A 20,563-nucleotide genomic window follows, 5' to 3' on the forward strand; every position below is an offset into this window, starting at 1 on the left:
ATCAAACAAACTTTTTAAAAACACCCTAAATTTGTTGATAAGTAAATATGAAGCTGTTCCTAGAAAATATAGGATAAAATTCCTTAGATATACTGGAATTGAGACAATGTGACTACGTTGGTTTATTTTTGTGGAGAGCTTTGGCATGAGGAGTGCATCAAGGGAAGCGAGTTCGAGTGTGACGTTGTAGCTATTAAAGAGGTTAGACTCAAGGTTATAGTAAGCAACCAATTGAATAACCAAAAAGCCAACTTTGTCTAAAACCTTTTAGCCATTTTTTAAACAGGGAGTTGGGCTATCAAAAGGCAATTTGAAACACTCAACTTAACTTAGTGGAAATTCACACTCCCACTAAGGAGGCACCCCTAGGGTCAAAATGGAAAATGAGCATGTCTTCGATATATTTCCTATGAAAGAACTTTTGTGATCTTCCTTAAAACATTCAAAATCCATGGCAATGTCCTACTTGGGCAAAGGTTTACGTGAGCTAAATCTTGCATCAGTTTAATATACGTGGGACAAAAAGGTTTAACTCTCCAAAGGAACGTCTGTATGATACAAACAGCGACCTCTGTGGATGAATTGTGGTGTACCCATAAGATACTGCAAGTCAGATTGCCTTGACAATGGCCCTTGCCATCACGACACACCATCTCTTCCCAAGCTTTCTAATAGAGCGCAAATGCAGCATCAATTGATCAGGTCAAGTCCAAATAATGTTTGAATACAACACGATACCAAATGATTGATTAAGGCGCGTGATTTAATTTGAAACTCTTGGAGTTCTTCCGCTGCCTATTGGGGTTTTGGTGCAGCATGGCTCTCGTTCCTTATGAGGTCCAGAAAGCTCTCACACCAGCTGGTCTCAGAGCAGCATCCCGCCAAAGCCAAGGCCTACTCCGTATACCACCCCGGCTTAAGTCGGCCATAGAATCCTTTCTTGGAGGTACGTCGGTGTTGTTTTTTGATTTGCAGTTATTTACAAAACACTCTCACAGCCGCTGTGCATTGATACAGACATTGTCAAGTGGTTGATGTGTTTCTTCAATTTTCTTTTTGGGTACTGAAGACCTGCAGTTTGAGCTAGAATTTGTTCGGTAACATATATAGTATGACCAATGAGTATTCTAATAGTAGTGTTTTCGTACCGTGCTCTGCACTAAGGTATTCAAAATCTGCCTTTGCATGTTGCAAGCATGGAAAACTGCATGAAATTCTGTCAGAGATAACAGCAATTTCAAGCATTCATGATTTTTTTTTGGGTTGTTTGAACTCCTAAAAGGAAATGTCTTAAAGGGAGGGTCTACTACATGAAAAGAACGAAAGTATCCAGACTCATGACTCCCAAGTATTTTCTCCTTTTGGGCTTATTGAGAGGTTAGCTTGAGCTTGCACCCTGTTCTCTGACAGCTAGCCTTCTAGCCTATGCATCTTGAAAGAATGCAAGTTGCTCCACATCTATCACTCACTCAGTAGATTGACTCTATAACTGTAGATCCACAAGTCCACATCCTTCCTACAGCCAGCTTCAAGATGACTGCGTCACATGCCATAATACCCCAAGTACCACAATATGCTTACGGTGCAGGGCACTGTTGTATGATCCAATACATGGGACACATTGTTACCAAGGATGACAATAGAATGGCGCTGGTCCCAACCATAAAAGAATGGTTGAGGTCCAATGGAATATCTGAGGTCTTATCTTCTAATCCCCCTAGTTCTTATTGCAGACAGATCACGATACCCACATAGCCCTTATAGCCCTTTTACTCCAGCAAAGGGAATTGATTTTAACTAAAGAGAGATATAGATGCCATTTTGAGAGCTTTGGTTTCCGATATCGCTCCCCTCATGCTAGATCGACAATAGTGGGGCAACAATATAAGCCAATGGCCACAACATCACCTATAAGAGTAGGAAGCTACAAAGTTCAAAGCTCGACCGTAACATTTGACAGAATTGATCATGAAATGGAAAGTGTCTAGTTGGCAATGGAGTTTTTCTGAAGACTGACCATAGACACTTAAGGATTATTTCACTCTGCAGTTTAACAAAGAGAGACGCATGACATGGACTAATTTTTTTGCAAACGCTCGTCTTTCAGTTGATGCATCACCTTGTGAAAATTAACAGGCAACCCGTAAAAGAATGCCATACTGTGATCATAGTAAAGATCGACAGTACATTAAACTCATCGTAAGGGGTCAACTGTGTCTTGGTATAATGCCAAAATTGTTGGCTGAGATAAGTGTCCTGAAACATGTCCAATGCACTCCAAAATCCGCAAGATTTTGTAAGAAAATGAGTTTCTCTCTGTGCAATGCAACATGTTGCACCTATGGGAAAATGCGACCATGGACATTGCATGCTTACAGAAGATTACAAAAATTACAATCTTCTGAAAGAAAGAGAAAGATGGAGATCGGAACAAAGAAAACACAAATTACGAAAGGGTGGCAGTGGTGAGACGGACATTCACAACCCTTCAAAAACATGTGTGCAGCCCAAGGTCTTTGAAAAAGAACATTTTCGCAATTACATTTAATGTTGTATGGTTCAATCAGCCCCTTTTTTTGCATGCTGCAAGTCCTGCTTTTCCTCTAAGATAACAGCTCTCTACAAGAGAGATACTTGCAGGTGCTTGTTTGACTTGATAAGTTTAGTCCGTAAGAACGCAATACGGTCGCTAATCAAGCATCACACACCTCTACATCATAAACCACTGCTGTCCTGAAATTGCACTACACATTCTAATGAGGGTAGAGCTATACTAGTTGCAATGACCCTCCAATGCCCTGAAGCCGTTCTTTTGAGGATAAATGCATAGTAGCATTGTGGACGTGTACAAATATAAGTGTAGCGAGCCACACACATTGTGAAACCTGTTTAAATATGTCTTTTGACATCTGTGTGTCCTTGTAAAGATGACATCTCTCTAAACCTGAAACTATGAGTGTTTTCAGAAATTTTGTATAGCAGGTGTTGAACGATTCTCCCAAAAGAGAAAAACGCAAAAGCTTCATTTTCATTTCTTTTAATGTAGTAGACCCTGATATCCCTCCCTTTTAAGATATTTCCTTTGAGGCTTGTTATGAAGGGAATCAAGTATTTTCTTCTTTTGGGTTATTGAGAGGATTATCATGCATCAGATTTGAGGTGGTCTCCAAGCTGAAATACACCTTGCCTCACAGGCTAGTGCATTGAGCATTTTAAATTGAGAGTGCTACTAGTAACTACAAAAGCTGTGGGTGATAAAAACCTATAAGTGGTGCGAGAATTGTGGGATGATGGTACATAAGGTTGTTTCCTTGTATACAAGTTTTATTCTCTTCTTTTGATTCTCAGTGACATATTCATAGGTCTTCCACCATATCAATGCATCATTCAGCTCGCATGGGCGAAATATGGGTTTTGGAAATTCCTTACATTTGTGATGTAAGCAATCAAGATTATGCCATTCAGTATTCTCTTTCTTTAGACATACTATTGACCTCCACATTTTAGACACAGAAGAGTAGGTGCTAGTGTTTGCAACATATGTTTCTTCTCCTAGTGGCCTACAAACCTTGCATAAGCAATCACACATAGCTCCATGCAATGACAACATATCCCGTCTCATGGAATGCACTCCTAGTCGCATCTTGCATGGTCAGGGTATGTATGACGGTTGTTGCACCTTACATATCCAGCTGTCACATTTGACAGAGACGTCCCTCTATGCCACATGTGGAGATACAAATGTGTTAGGGCAGCCACTTGTTGTTGGAGCTATGCTGCCTAGAGTAGTTAGGCAAACACTCAGGAGGCCTATGGAAATAGATGCCAAACTACTAAGGAGAATGCATTTCTGCCAATGCTTGTAATGCAGTCCAGACATGTTATGTCACTCCCTGGCATGCAGCCAAACCAGGCTTCAGAGCCATGGATAATGCCTTTGGATGCAAGACAAAAATCTGATTGTTGTTAGTGATTCCAGCTGCAAATGCTAAAGGATGTTGTGGGGAGAAGTGTTCTAATGAAAATAGCAGCTTCTACGGCTAAGAACAACAAGAACCAAACGCTGTCATTTCGGGAGCACCCAAGGGTATACCTCCTAGCTTTGTAATGCTCACGCTTGATGGCACAAGGGCTAAATTCATGGATGCTTTGTCGAGATGCGTCAGAGCGTGACCCAAGCCGAGGCAGTGAAGCAGATGGGCCAGCAAATCGGTGAACAAACTTGTGAGAAGATCGGAGAGGTTGTGCACATTGCAATGTAGGAGATGGGAAAGCAGCCCATGGTTCCTCCTATGCACCAAAACGATGGGGGTGGGAAAGATATTGATCCACCCATAGAGTCTCCTAGACTCGCACAAGGTTGTCAAAGACGAACCTACATCAAAGGGGAATCGAAATTTGAGATGCTTAGCTTACATGCCATGCTCCTGAAGCACACAAAAGAGATGCATTCATTTGGGACTGAACTTAATGGTGGGGATGGAAACCAGGCCAAGCATGCAGATTTCAGGGATAATACAAGAGGGCAGAGCCCTATAGCCGATTCTGATGTATTCACAACCACTGCCAATGATAGAAGCGGCATGTACACGGTACAACCTGAAAGTGACAGCCAAAATTATGAAGACAATGGACAGCAAATGCAGCTTGGACAGATTTATGTGGAAGGATGCCATATGCGCGATTCGCACATGAGTTTGTGGGCCGAATGGGACGTTGATGTTGCCTGGTCAAATTAGCACCATGCCTATGTGGGCCTACCATCTGTGGTCATGTCTTTTGTACATTATTGCAGGGGCTTGTTTGGACAAGTGTGTGGTAGACAAAAGATATTTTGGCAAACCACAGATTCAAAGGAGAAACCAAGGATGGTAATAAGTAGGAAGAATGGCTCTCAGCTTTGGAAGGAGATATCATATTGTATACAATGGATGATAAGGGCTAGATTCTTTATGATGGCATGCATCATGCCCACACTTGGTTGAACTACACATGGGCAGCTTTCAAAGACCTCAGGGATGTCATGGTTAGAAGGAAATTACAGTGATACAGCCGGGGTTGAAGGCCTTACATGTGAGGACTGAAGATCCCTGGAATGTTGAGGAAGCACAAGAGCTTCTGGAACTATTCGAGCCTGAAAATAACATCTATAAGGAAGATGATTTTCAGTTTGTTGCATTTGGGCAAGACGCTAGAGATGCAGTGGATATATGGAAAAGCAATGAACACTCCCAATGTAGGCAAAAAGGGACAGCAAGGCATAAAGAGGTGTGCAAAGTAGACTCCATGGAGACAAGCAGTGACTATGTGATTGTGGAGCTTCTTGATGATGAGCATGATAGGTGGGATCAACGCTTACATGACCTAGGAGGTGCCACAACATCTATGCCAAAGAACTATCTCTTTTGACCCAGGTGGTCTGCTTGTTGGAGCATGTTTATTCTACAGCAGGGAGTGTTGGAGTTTACTCATCACTTGCAATTTTGAGGACAAAATTATATTGAGTGGGGATTGCGTAATGAAGGCCAAATGTTGGTTAAGTTAGTGGGGATTAGGATTATTAGTACTTGGGGGTGTTTGGAAGATAGAAAGGTTAAAGGGGATAAGGAGGTACTATATAAGTTACCTCCCCTCATTGCAATGTACTTTTGATGTGACATCTAATCTATCTACTATCCTCCTACTTGCAGCTTTCTCTCTCTCTCTCTCTCTCTCTCCCCCCCAATCCCTCTCTCACCTCTCTCTCCCTCTCTCTCTTTCTCTCTCTCTTACACATATTTGGGGGTAGTGTTCCCTGGGCTAGGTTTCACGACGACCCATGCAACTACAGCATGACTCACATGAGGGCAGGGTGCTCTAGAGAGGTAGTGCTTCCAGGCACACTTCCATGATCCTTCGACAAAGGGTTGGATTTTTGACATCCTAGTGAGACTGACTGCCATGCATGCAGAACCTTTCTAGGGGAGTGACATTTTAGCCATAGAGTGGAAGAGATTTGAGAGGCTATAGGTGGCTATGGGATCTAGGATGATTCGGAGTAAGCCCTCGGTCCCCCCCCCCCCTCAGATTATATAGGTAGAGTTCACCATGACCCCTCTCCAGGTTGATGCCATCTTTTAGACAATGAAATTCCTCCCCAGAGTCTAGGCCTTACCCCAGTGGAGATTACTGAGGCTAGCATTGGAGTCTTCCAGGCGACTGGCAGAGAGCGGTACTGATACATCATGGTACGCACGGGTATCCATATGGTTTGGTAGTCACGGCATTCAAATGGACAGACTTCCCCCCTTTCAGTACAACATGGATGCACCACCCGAGATGTGATCCCACGAGATGAGATCAACCGTAATATACGGTTGGACCTTCTCCAGCTTCATATGTCTAGGGCTTGGGGGGAGAGGAGTTCCCTGCCAAGATCCAGCTCTACCATGACCAATTCTTGAGGGTCTCAGAGTATGGTCTCGTCATTAGACCTCAGTATCTTGAGGATAGGAGAGTCTCACATGCACTGAGGATCGCCATTTGATAGTTGCGAGTCTCGTCACATCAGTTGAGGATTGAGGCAAGGAGAGTTGCAGGCATACCCAGAGAGCAGAGGATCTGCAGACTATGCCCTTTGGGGGAGGTTGAGATAGAGGAGCACTTTCTATGTGTCTGCCTAGTCTACTATGAGATCCGAGGGTGATATCATCGCCTCTTTCAGGAGGGACATGACTTTGGTCCGCTTACACGATTGATCCATTTTCCCGACCAAGTTTGTGTTGGGCTCTATCTAATTGAGATGTGACGACACAGAGATATACTAATGCGATATACTAGAGAGTAGTAGGAGGCGATGCCACAGGTCCCTGAGATCGACCGAGCACAAACATGTGTTACAGACTTCTATGCATCTGACTCGGCTACCGAGGAGGCTGAGGGAGAGGGGCTTGATTAGATGAGAGCATCATGGATTAGCAGCGAGAGTCACCGCCACCACGATCTGCCAGACGAGAGGTACACACTCCACATGCGGCACGGAGAGAGTGACTAGAGCATGCACGATTGAGGTCTGGTCTATTTCAGCCCCCCTCAGAGGAGACTGCCAGAGTTGAGGCCTCACCCTTGACCTAGCCCATTGGATACAAAGATCGAGGAGACCACGCCCTTCGCCGCCTCGAGAGACTATTTTGCTATTTTTCTCACTAGTTTAGCACTTTAGCTTTTAGCAAGGACCTTAGTGAGCCCTTTGCTTCAGCCCAGAGCGGCTTACATGAGTTACTTTTGGTTTTGTACTTTCTCTCATAGGCCCACGAGGTCACCTGCAGATGTTAATACATCTTTTTTTCTTTCTTTCTTTTCTCCTTTTCCCACCTCTTCCTCTCTCTCCTATCCCTTCTCCTTCCTTCTCTCCCTTCCTCTCTCTCCATTTCTCTCCTCAATCCCCCTTTCTTTAATTTTTCCCCTACCCTTTTCCACAGGATGATCCTAGGGTAAACCCACTAAGCTTCCTTGTACTCCATATTGTTGGGCACGAGGAGCAGTGGAACTGAAGTGGAATGCAAGAACGGAACAATAGCTGAAGGAACTGGGAGTTTTTCCAAAATAGATAATGAAGAAAGTACAAGAGTGGCCACTATATGGTCCTAAGGGCCACTATATGGTCCTAAGTCAACTGGTTGACAGGATTATGACTAAATGTCCTAACTAGCCTACAAGGCCATACTAGAGCTAAGTGCTAACAACCCCCCTCCATGGTATGGCTAAAGTATCCTGGATACATCTTAGGTATACCTGGAAACTATATCATGGTTGCACATATTTGTCCATGATGGATATAGCAACCTATAAAGTATAGGGAAGCATAATCATGTTAAAAATGTTACCAAGTGTAAAGCTTGCTGAAAACCTTCAAACTTGGGTTGTGATAGAGCGTTTGTTAAGAGTCTACGAAGTTATCCTCCGTGGGAATGTAGGATAATTGTATATCCCCAACTCATAGTTGCTCTCGAACATAATGATAGTGCACCTCAATGTGCTTTGTACGTGCATGAAAGATAGGATTACGTGCAATGGCCAAAGCCCATAGTAGCGGTCCATCTGAATACCGTAGCTATCAAACCATCTAGGCCATGCAAACTCCGCTCTAGCTAATCGTGTAGATGACTGCACGTGAGACCCTTCAAGGTTATGGGACTGGCAATCACTATTAACTAGTAGTAATCCCCTACATCAATGAAAGAAAATATTACAAACTTGCTATGTATTGAGTACTTCTTGGGCTAGCTTGTGTGCTAGTCCTAGACCTTGTTGTGGTGTTCCAAGACCTCTTCTATGTAGTTCCTAGCTTTTGGTTGGCTGCTCCAACGGATTTTTCAAAATTGTCTCTGCTGTCCCCATAGCCTTTTGAGAGAGAGAGAGAGAGAGAGTATATGATGATATTAGAGGATTGAAAGCTGGCCTTTGGTGGCCGACCCTCTTTGGGGATGCAGCTGAATTTGTCAAACGATGCGATCCCTGCCAAAGAATGTGTATTTCTGCCCTATAAAATGGCCTCTTTACATAGAGAATGAAGAGGTGTACTAAGAAATGTATGTGCCTCAGACTATGTCCATGAAGTGTAAGCCATATGAAGGGTTTGACCCTTTATGAGAGGGTGCACAATGCATAGCTATAAACAGAAGTGTCTCTTCCTTAAACAGTGTCTGTTGTGAAGGATTATGTCAGTTCCATTTGTGACCACTTGTTTGGCCTAGATTGGCTTTGATGGGGTTGGCCCAACGGAATTCATGGCTGGCAAGGGCTTGCTGAGGGGTAGCCTGTTTGCACAGCATTAGCTTCTTATAAGTTCACCTTGGGAGGCTGCAGAATGGGGATGTTAGCCCTTGCTACTCTATCAACACACCTCCACCTGGAAGTGCGGTTTTCTGTTCTTGCAGTAATATGCCCTTTAATTGCAGCCTCTCCCTCTTGTAGTTGCAGTTGGCTTACCCTTCCCTGTTATCATCATAGGATTTCTTCTTATATTGTGCAGTTTTTGTGCACGTAATGCATGGCTCGAGCTTGTGTCCTTGGAAAAGTTTTCATCCCGTGGTTTCATTATTTTACTTGCGCTTGTATCTTGTTGGTTTCTCACAAACTTGTCCTGTATTTTGGCTCTAATGTAATTCAAGCCCCGCATGTCAAAAGTCCATGCTTCAATGTTTGTGAATGATGTTTTGCACACGTATTTTGGAGCTTTTCTTCAACATTGTCTTGTTCGGATATAAAATTAAATTAGCCTGCCCTGACCCCCCCCTTCCCCTCCCCTTGCCTCCTCTTCCTTGATATATGTTTGAGACTCTACCAGTTTGCATTTTTCTATGTGTTTGCATGTCTGTGTGTGCAGCTGTACAAGTGGCATATATAAATACAACATAGCTACATGCGTGAAGTGTGCTTTGGAGTTAGTCAGATGGTCATATATATTGTCCTTGTGCAGAATACCCAACACGTGAGCTAAAGCTAAGTGTATCACGCCTGTCTGAGACAATGAGGAAGACCAAATTGGCATTGCAGCAAGAAGAAGATCCACAAGCATCTGGTGAACAAGATGCTGAGACAATCACTCCACATAAATGGCAAAAGAAAGCTTACTCTCGTCGTCAGCTTTTCAACAAGTATAGAGAACATGATACATGTGCTTATGTTGCTGCTCGTATGCCTGCAGTGTATAGTGCAGCTTATCGTGTTCTAATTGAGGTATTATTGCACAACATGTTTGCACCATTGGGATCAATACAGAGTATAAGAAAATGTAAATTTATTTCTTGTCAGGTGCAAAAAAGACAGCGAAAAATAAGATTAAAGTGGCAACATTGCCCTCTTGACATTTTTGTAGATTATCTGATTTCAAGACATTAGGTCTCTTATACAAGGCTTTTATGTGGATGAGATGTGAGTTTTTCGACTTGGCTAGATGACTTTGACCGTGAACCTACCATGAAACTGAGAAATTTTTTCATATAGTACTTGTTATAGGAGCTCAATTTTGCAGTTCTACAAAAGATATTGAGAATATGCTTCCTGTCGGGTCAATTGAGACTTGCTAGATTATTCTACCTGCAACTCATCTAGTCAGGTGTCAAAATTTTGATCATCAGATGTCAAACTGCTTAGTCAGGTTTTTATAGAGTCACTAGAGTGAGAGCCCTCTGAGCTGCTGCGTGCTGCTGCTGCCCCTTGTCCCGCTGCCCCGCCCTTCCGCAGCCCTCTCCGCCTCCCCCCGCCCTCCTCCTCCTCCGCCTCCCCCCCGTCAGCTCCGCCCCCCACCATCTAGCCCACCCCTTGGCCTTCTCTGCCGCCCACTCCCCGGCCCCTTCCGCCATCTCCTCCGCCTCCCACCTCCTCTCCTCCGCCGGCTCTTCTCCCCCTTCCCCTCCGCCCCCTGCCTCCTCTCCCCTGCTTGCTCTTCCGCCCCCCCGGCCACTTCTTCCACCTCCCCCCGCTTCCTCCTCTTCCTCCTGTAGCCATCCCTTCTTCCGCCTCCCATCGTCCCCCCCGCTCCATCCGCTGCTGCCCTCCCACCGCCTTCTCGCCTTCCTTGCCTCCCCCCCGCCCTCTCTACCTCTCTCCCCCCGTCCCTTTGCCTCCTCTTCCCCACCGCCCCCTGCCGCCCCTCTTCCTTTTCCCGCCTCCTTTCCTGCCTTCTTCCTCCTTCCCTCAGCCTACCCTCGTCCGCTCCCCGCCTCACCTCGTCTCGGCCTCCTCCTCTTACATCTTTCCGCCTCGCCCCCCCTTTTTATCTTCTTCCTCCCTACAGCGGGAGCATTTGTGCTTCTTCATTGAAAGAAAATCTTGGTGGTGACCCTTGGTTTGGCCAGAGGGGCTCTATGGCAACACCCACACCCTCGAATCCCACAGCCGTTAAGGTTCTTCTTCCCTAGCCGACAAGCAACAGGTACAGCAGGCAGTTCAATCCCTTCAAGACAAGGTGATTGTGAGCAGAATTGTGGGCCTTACTCCTACAAGGAGACTGGTGCGAGAGTGGATCCAGGCGAGCTTGGCACTAGAGGGTGACCACATTCAGGAGGTCACCATCTATGGATGAGGCGTATTCCTCATCCAGCTGAGCTCCCTCAACATTGCCTCAACACTCGTGGAGCAGAGCCCCATCCTCCTTGGCCCGCATCTGGTGTACCTCTTTCGTTGGTACCATGGCTTTACAGTGGAGGACATGGACACGACACACCATGTTCACCGTTTTCCGGTTACGCTCTGCTTCCCAGGGCTCCCAAAGGAGTATCAAGCCATCTTCCCCTCCATTGGTCGGGCACTTGGCACCGTGCTCGAGTCCCCGTCAGATTCGGCCGCTTCAGTGGTAGCAGATGACGGGGTCCCCAAGATCAGATTGGTGGTTGAGAGCCCAGAGTCCCTCTTAGAGTTGATCCTCCTAGAGACCCTCGAAGGGGGCACACTTCGCCAGCGAGTGGAGATTTCTGGGTTACCAGGCCAGTGTCTTCATTGTAGACTAATGGGTCACCTGGATGCTGCGGTGAGGAAGCGGAAGGGGACGTCGTCTTACCCTTGCCTATTGGCAAGGATGTCGAGGCAGGGGAAGGGTGGGAGGCTGAAGAACCTGCTGAGGAGTTGGAGGGGGGGTCGGAGGGGGAAGGGGGAGGAAGGCAGTCGGAGGGAGAGGGGGGAGTGGTGAGGGTGACCACAGCAGGAGGGGCGAGGGGGGGGGCAAGGGGCGAGGGGAATCCAAGAGGGAGGGGAGGGAGTGGAAAGGGAGCGAGATCTGGAGGGGGAGGGGGGGAGTAGGGACAACCACAAGCCCCCCCTACTGATGAGGCTCGACGGGGCTCTGGACTTGCTCCTCTTCAGTCAATGTTGGGCTAACGTCCGCAGCTTCCGCCATCGCAACGTCAGGAGCTCATGGGGTTCGGTCTTGATGCAAGGGTGAGTGCGGACGCTGAACCTCCATCATAGGAGGATCCTCTGACTGGGCAGTGGCCCCTTCTGCTAGGGGAGGTGGATCTCCACATAAGGGCTCCTGATGCTGCTCCACCTCAGGTGCCTCTCGAAAAGCCTTGTCTCTCTCTTTGTGTCTAGCCATCTGCCTGCGACGCTTGCGGGCCTGTTTGCTTGGTTTCTTTTTCTTTTTAACTTGGGTCCAATCTCCTTCTGAGGGGGTCACCCAGGGGGTTTGAGACTCCTGCTGCTCCTGTCTGCTATATAGCGACACTGTTAATCGTCGCTATATAGCGACACTGGTAAACGTCGCTATATAGCGACGATTAACAGAAGTAAAAAAAAAGGGTTAGTGGGGCTAAACAGGGCTTCCTTTTGGCCCTGTTTAGCCCCACTAATCCTTTTTTTTTTTAATAACTACAAAAGAAAGTTTTTTATAACAAAATTTCCCTTGCTTGCAGGGTGATACAAAATTGTTCTTGTGAAATGATGAGTAACAAATGCATATACATGTTGGACATATACAACAGTGTTTGTAACAAAATTACCTTGTTGAAAGGGCGATACAAAATTGCTCAAACGAGCGGATATACAAAATGCTACTACCACTACTCATCCGAATCCGAATCATCTTCGTCTTGTTGGCCTATTCCTTGGTCCTTGACACCTGCGTCTTCTCCCTCGTCCTCACCACCTGCGTCTGATCCTTGGCCCTGTTGATCTATAGGAAGGGAGCCAGAGGGAAGGGGCTTGTCCTCCTGGTCAGCAGCTCCCAATCTCTAGCCTGGGCATCCCTTACTGCAGGGATTCTGGAGATTGGGACCCTGGAATTATTTGGAGATTCAGGACTCCTACCCTCTACCCCTGGAGTTAACGCTTGTGGTCTTGCAGCCCCGAAAAGGGGGTTCGATCAGCGTAGTGGGCTCTCAGACACATCCAGTTTGGAGATTGCAGTTCGCACTCACAAGGTTGGAGAAGTGGTCCCCAGTGGTGTTTGATGCTATTTTGTTTGATGCTATTATGGAAGATCAGAGTTCACACATGATGGACGAGTGGATGGGACCACAGGCACTAGACCTTTGGCACACCCATGGTGCAGAGGTGAATTTTCAGCTGGGCTTCACGCGAGAGAAGCCGATGTGTGGCAGTAGGAGTTATTAGATTGTCGCTTGAGGCAAAGGTTGATTGGGCATACTACTGGCCACTCCAGAAGTGTGCGGAGTTTTTCGGGGTGGAAGTCTCCTTCATGATGAAGTGTGCACGGAAGATTGGCATTGAGCCAGTGTCCACTTTAGTACGTTGACATACAGACACTGACTACTCTCCCTCCAAACCCCTAGCAAAGTCACATAAGGTAGTCTTTCTGGAACAGGCACCCACTCACAGGAGAGCCTTGTTTTTTGCATCCCCGTCCTCATGAGTTGGACCATAGTGAGTTGAATGTGCATGGGCTCCACGACCGTGCTCCTAGTCAACCGTAGTACTTGATCCTTCGGCAGGAGTTGCAGAGGGTAGTGGTAGGGCGGATTGTGGACATCCTTTTGATATTCAGGAGCATATGTTCTTAGCATCAGACATCAGATGGCGACACCACCTCCTCCCAAGGAGAGGTCCGGAGGTGTGGTCCCCTGCAGTAGGACGGAGCGGAGGGGTCTGCATCTCGGTCTCACAGACAGTGGCTCCAGAGTTCTATGATCAAGGCGAGCTTATCCCAGGATGGGTAGTTTGGATGGGAGTTAGGATGGGAGAGTCCAGGATTGGGATCTTGAATGTGTATGCCCTAGTGTGCAGACAGCACAGTCCGGCCTTTTGGAGGAGGCTTTTAGAGTGTCTTCCGGATGTAGATTCCTGGATTGTTGGAGGGGACTTCAACAACCTGGAGTTTGGGGAGGACAAGCAGGGCGGCGCCTTTTTCTTTGAGATGCCAGCAGCAGCACGGAGTACCTGGGAGTAGTTTATTTTCATGATCAATGGCAGAGACCCGTGGCGAGAGCTAGATTTCAACAGGATCCTTGGCAGCCTCCTCATCTCTTTCGGACAGAGGAGACATGATGGACTGCTTGAGAGGCTAGACTGCTTCTACGTTGGTGACTGGGCACTACATAGAGGCGGCTCTACCGGGATTCTGACAGGTACCACGATGTTAGACTACTCTCGAGTAGTACTTCACTTAGAGCAACCCCCAGAGGTCTTCCCCAAAAGGGGGTCTGCATTCCAGAGAACCTTCTGCAAGACGAGGAGATTCAGCAGGTCATGGTAGGGATTTGGCAGAAATTAGAGACGGCACCGTGCAAGGGCTGGGCTTCGTGGGTGGCCGATGCGTTTCAGAGGAGCAGTGAGAAGTTGCATTAGGTGGAGGAGGACTCTTCAGGAGCAGGTGCGGGCACTGAGGAGAGACCTCGCCTCCATAGAGCATCTCAGGGAGTAGGACCCATGATCTTAGTGGCTTAGGGACAGGTTTGAGAGCGCTCGCCTTGAGCTTTAGGACACGGAGATTTGGCGGGCTGCGTTCTCCTATCACTCTTCCTGGGCCCGGTGGGTACAGCAGAGGGACAGGATGACGAAGGAGTTTTTTCAGACCACTGGGCCCCAATCGGTAAGCACGCAGTAGTGTCTTCGAGATCTGCAGGGCATGATGCACATTGACCTTCAGGAGATTTTAGACCTGACCACAGGTTTTTACAGCCAGCTCTTTTAGACAGGGAGGATGACTTTAGTTGGTCTTGTGGCCCTGGAGGTAGTTTGGGATCACATTCCGACGGTAGTCTCGTAGGATTTGTGCAGCAGTTTGGAGGAGCCCTTCATGGATGAGGAGCTCTGGGAAGCCCTCAAGGCTCTCCCGATCTAGAAGTATCTTGGCGAGGATGGCTTGACTTTGGCCTTCCTCCGGAACTTCTGGGAGATCATTTCCACCCATTTCCGACTAGCTTGCGAGGAGATTTTTGACACGGGCTCCCTCCCTCAGTCCTTGAGTAGGGGGTGGATTTGTTTGATCCCGAAAGGGGGGGGATAGGTCAGATATCCGGCAGTGGAAACCGATCGCTTGGCTTGATCTGCATACAAGATCGTCGCCAAGGTCTTGAGTTTGTGGTTACGGCCCCATCTTACTGACATCATTCACGACACACAAACCGGGTTCGTCGAGGAGTGCAACATCCTGGACAACATCTTCACATCCTGGGAGGGAGTGGATTGGTCTAGGGAGGAGTCACAGCCATTGGCCGTCCTCCTCTTGGATTTCGAGAAGGCATACGACAAGGTGGAGTGGTCCTTCCTGGAGGGTACTATACGGAAATTGGGTTTCTCAGACAGATGGGTCAGAGGAGTTTCTGCGCTTTATGTGGGGAGCTCTAGCCAAATGCTTATCGGAGGACACACGGGCGAGGCCTTTCCTCTCTCTCTCTCTCTCTCTCTCTCTCTCTCTCTCTCTTCTCTCTCTCTCTCTCTGCCAGGGCTACCCCCTCGCTCCCTTCCTCTTCTTGTTTGTGGCGGAGGCTTTGGGCTACTACTTGAGATCGCAGGTGGTTACAGGGTTGAGGCTCCCAATCAGGCAGGAGTTGCTAGACTTGCGATGACACGGCCTTGTATGTGAGAGCACCACAACGAGCTTAGAGAGAGTCAAGGGAGCCTTGGCTATCAACTGTGAGGCCTCGGGTGCGCGGATCAACTGGACAAAGTCCATAGGTTTCTTCACAGGCTTTGAGGAGACACAGGAGATTTGTGAGTGGGGGAGCGACTTTGGCTTTAGATGGATACCGCGGGGCCAGACGGCGAGATACCTCGGATGCCAGGTTGGTATTGACATTATAGCAGAGCAGCAGATTGCCCCGGTCCTTGAGAGTGTTCGGCGCAAGCTTCGCTGCTGGAGCTCGGACAAACTCTCCCTAGGAGGTTGTGTCTTAATGGCAAACCGGGTCCTTCTTGCCACGGCCTGGTATATCGTGTCCTACTGATGTTTTCACAGAGGGTACATTGAGCAGCTTCAACGGTTGGTTCGGAACGTCCTTTGGGCAAGTTCGGATGGCATGAGGAACACTAGAGCCGGGGTCGCTTGGCAGACGATGATCATGCCGTAGGCACTGGGAGGCTTGGGTATCATCGATCTAGAGATGCAGAGTAGAGCCCTCTTGGGCAAGTTGGTTGTTCGCGGCCTCACATTAGGTGCGGAGCCTTGGAAGCTCCTCTTATAGCGAGGGCTTCTTAGGAACACCCCACGCACTGGGAGGTAGTGGCATCTTTCACACATATGGATCTTCTCAGAGGCCCCCCTTACGGGGAAGGGTTCCCCCTTGATGAGGAGCCTCCATAGGGTGTGGAAGAGATTAGCAGGGGGCCTCTTTCGAGCTCAACCCAGATGCAGAGAGGAGTTCGAGCGTCAACCCCTTGTTTGGCACCCGAGATCCGAGATCAGGAGGGGCGTATGCTAGGACAACCAACTCACATTGGTTGGGCGCAGTTCGACAGTGGACCGGCTGGGTCCTTTGGCAGATGGAGCAGATTACCCATGGAGGCAGAGGCGAGGCTTGGCACCGTAGTGCATCTGCGAGAGGCAGGGCAGCGGATGAGAGAGATTGACCTAGCCATCCCTGAGTCCTGGTGGGAGGGACTTCACGTGTGGAAGGACAACAGATGGTTGGGCGAGTTTTCTCGGACTGGTGTTCCCTTGAGGATGATGATGCAACGAGGTAGCACGCAGCTTGGTTTTTTTCGTGTAAGACCTGGAGGCCTACTCCAGGCACTCACTAAGAGAGACCTAGAGATGGATGGGGGTCTGGATGGGATTCACTGGTAGATGATCAGAGTGGTGGGACGTTTGGGGAAGGAGTGGCACATTGACCCTCCTAGTATCTCAGAGTAGGATGCCCCTAGATGGCGCCTCTGGCTTTGGGAGGGTAGGCCGTTGAGGGAAGTCGAGTGGGATCCGGGAGAGTGGTTTTGGCCCTCCAGGGGTGGCCTTGTCGAGCAGGTGGATGAGGTACCCTTCTTTTCCTACACCACATGGATTGGCAGGAGGCTTCATATGAATTTTTCGATGTGGATCCCTTCGAGGGAGAGGCATTGAGTGGCCCAGAGAGTGTCCCGAGATGTCCATTCAAGGTTTTGGACGCGGTTATGGTCCAGTTTGCGGTCGAGGAAGATATCCTACTTCTTATGGTTAGCCTCCCATGGAGGCTTGCCCATCAGCCTGTGGTTGGAGCAGATGCGGGTGGAGGGGCAGTGTCACTGTTGCTCTGCTGGTTTTCTGGAGACGATCCCGCATTGCCTCTGGAGCTGTTGTAGCGCAGTGAGGATTTGGATGGGAGCCCTCAGGATTATGACACGTATGCAGAGTCTTTAGAGGGACTACACTTGGGGGTTGGTGGCCTGGTTGACTGAGGGAGGACATGCGTTCCGGATTGATGAGATCTCCCCAGCTTACCGGATACAGGGTCAGAGCATTCAGAGGATAGAGCAGAGGCAGTCCCTCTTGATAGCGTGGCTCCTCCTCCTCCGGAGGACAGTGTATGGGAGGTAGTAGTTAGTATCACTGCGTGGAACATTTGGGTTGCTCGCTGCAGTCTGGTGATGGGTGAGCATCCGGTTCCACCCTCGGCTACCTTGGTCACCATCTCGCAGGATATCATCTACACCCTCCTGTGTGTGCGCTTGCTTGCTTTGGCAAGCTTTTTTGGATCTTTGGCATTCACCCACGGAGGGCAGAGTTTGATATTTTTTTCACATGGGTTTGATATTGGGCACTTTGGACTCTGTGGAAAGACAGGAACCACAGAGTCTTTAGAGAGCCTACTTCTTCCATGTTCTACTGTTTTCGGATGTTGCTCAGGCAATCCTTTTATGATTGCCTATCTGTTGGTCAGATAGATTACTCTGTTACTCGTCTTACAATGAAATTTTCTGATCTTGTATTTGCTAGTCTCCACTTTGGAGACCGCCTCTTGTAATATAAAAATACATGGATTTCACCCAAAAAAAGAAAAAAGAGAGTGTGCGCGTAGCTGTCTCACTTTGAGACAGCTATGAATGTACATTCTTTTTAATGAAAGGTTCTTTTGCCACCAAAGGAAAAAAAGTGCTCGCGCGTGGAAGCATCCTCTATAGCAGTAACTCCAAAGTTGTAGATGAAACTCCTAGAAAAGAGATTACGAAGTCCTATATAAGATCCTACTCTTTGAAAGGTTTATCTTGACACCCTCTATGATGCCTTGAAGTAGCATGCCAAGTATCATGGACATACCTCGCCCCAGCCTGTTCCAAACTTTTCATCACACAACACCTCAAGGAAGCCATAAAATCCCAAAAGAATGAGAGATCCGAGGATTACAAAGGCCTTCAAGTAGAGCTTGGTTGGGGAACACTTGCACGGATCTTGACCAAGCTGCTTAATGAGGTATTTTGTAAATCCTCTTGAAGCATGTGCATCACGAGATCTTTCAGCTAAAGATTGAAAAAGAGGAGGATCCACTTTCCCATCCCCAAGGCGGCAAATATGATGCCCAAACCGAATGAAGTAAGCTACCCTCTACTCCCATCATGCCACCTTTGCCTGGCTAGGAAATGATCAATGTAACTTTTTTTGACTAGGGTGAAAAAGGGATGGAGCATGCCTTTACTATCTGAAGAAGCCGTGGAAGTAAGAGGGTTGGTGGGATGGAAGCCTAAAGATCGTTGGGGGATGGGCTGCAAGATAGGGGAATCAGCAAGCAAAGGTTTTGAGAGAGTTTGGTGGGATTCAAAAAGAGTTTGAGAAGGGGGTATGGCTGCAAAAGCCTAGAAGGGAGCTTTAGTGTGGCAGGGGTGTGTGTGTGTGTGTGTGTTAAAAGTGGGGTGGCAGGACTGGGCTGTGTGGGAGGTGCAAGGGTGGTTGCTTGGAGTTAGATTGCTGAGTGGGTGGGTCCACGTGAGGGTTAGGAGGAGGGGAGGGGGGGCAATGTAGAGGCGATATGACAATGGCGGAGGGGCCATAAGGGGGTTTGGATGAGCAAGTGCTCCCTTGGAGGGGCTATGCTACCAGTCCACATGGGAGTTATGGCAGGTGCACTGATTCTTCTCAGGGGATTTGAAGGGCTAAGATTTGGTCTTGGGGAAGGAGGCCCTCTATGGTAGGTTCAAAGGGAGAGGCTGAATTCTGTGAGGACTCAAATGATTTTTGCTCGTTAAGGCTCCAATAGTCTTCGCACTTGGATTCTGCTTGGTGAGGTAGACACTTCATACAAAACCTTGGGTTTTGGTTTTTGGAGGGGGATGGTTCTTGCTTGAAGTGGACTAAATGGATTGATCCTCACACTTAACCTCAGGGAGGTGCGTCTTGTGAAACGATGGGATTGGCTTGTGATACCATGCTAGATACAAAATAAATCGTCCACGAGATCACGCTTTGGAAATCTAGATCCTACTCAATATGTGCACACATTTATAGGAATGAATTCCACGCTCAGATTTGAAGTAGACAGGGAGAGTAGCAATTAATAATGGAATAGAAATTTCCACTGAAAGGACCAAAACATGGATATAAAAGTGCACTCACAATGTACTTTACGTAGACTGTGGGATGCCACTTCTCTAATTCTAGTTAGAAGGCCACCAATTGATACCCAATCTTCTACTCCTCCTGCTACATGCCTCTCAAGAAAGATGTTCAATGGCTTAGGGAGAAGCCCAAAACTCTATGTCAACATCCTCTCTGCTTGCATTGTGATATGCTCCTTAGAGCATGTGTGCTGCCCACATGGCAGCTTCTGTCTCCTTGCATAATCCCCCTAGTTTTCTGTAGTTGTCACTCCCCGATGCTCTCCTCATTTGGGGGCTTAGAGCGTGGAGTTGACCCTTCTTTTCTAATCCCCCCTCTCAACGAGCCTTGTTTTTCTAATCCCCCCTCTCAACGAGCCTTGTGAGCCCTAGCCCACCCTTCCAAGAATGTGCTCAATCTACTTGTTGGAAAGAACGCTCAGAAACACGTCCAAGGGGTCGGTCCATTTTTGGTCCAAACACTCGTAGTTCATACTATAGCACCGTGTGTGGTGGCCCTACGTAGCACTCATACTCTTCTCTTGCCTCTTTGTGGCATCTTGCTCTACATTCCTGCAGTTTAGTTTTTAATGGAATGTCAGTTTTATTTTGTCCCTGCGCATGTGCTGCCTCAGTTTGCTTATACATGTGCCTATGCCTATAACTTTGTTTTGACTTTTTTCTATTCTAGGCTATGTTGTACAATGTTTCCTACCTCTCCACCTAAATCACTGATTGTTTGGTCATGTTTTAATGTGGCAGTTACCTGTCCGTGACCATCATTTCTCTTTCTACTATGGATTTGGCAATTGCACTTGACTATTTGCTTACTGGAGCCTTTTATTTGCTATCTTCATCTAAATCGACCCTTCTCCAAAATGCTTGAGCAGTTAATGTAAGGATTTGGGGTAGAGGAGGATAAAGAGTGGAGCTGAAGTGCTATTGCAAAATGTGAAAGATCACAAAGTGAGGTTATGTATGGGGAAAAATCCCTTCTAACTGGAGTAAAAAGTGCCCCAAGGGTATTCACACTACACTATTCAATATCCAACAAATCCCCTCTATAGTGGCAGTGTGAACATGCACAGGAAAGTACATCAATCACCACAAGGTATCAAGCCTTTGT

General features: G+C 47.6%; 1 protein-coding gene across 1 annotated transcript in view; it reads left to right on the top strand.

Annotated features, from left to right (window-relative positions):
• Nucleotides 1-507: 507 nt before the first annotated feature.
• The window catches only part of LOC147888947 (copper ion binding / methyltransferase), a 92,069-nt gene continuing 72,013 nt past the window's right edge, over nucleotides 508-20,563 (top strand). The window contains exons 1-2 of the mRNA XM_087392541.1: nucleotides 508-946; nucleotides 9,461-9,720. Coding sequence (XP_087248667.1) covers nucleotides 817-946; nucleotides 9,461-9,720 — 390 coding nt within the window. The 5' untranslated portion in view covers nucleotides 508-816. The remainder of the gene's footprint in view (nucleotides 947-9,460; nucleotides 9,721-20,563) is intronic.

This window comes from Dipteris shenzhenensis, chromosome 21 (assembly GCF_047967505.1).
Source record: "Dipteris shenzhenensis isolate YYH24624 ecotype China chromosome 21, Dip_SZ_1.0, whole genome shotgun sequence".
Classification (NCBI taxonomy): domain Eukaryota; kingdom Viridiplantae; phylum Streptophyta; class Polypodiopsida; order Gleicheniales; family Dipteridaceae; genus Dipteris; species Dipteris shenzhenensis.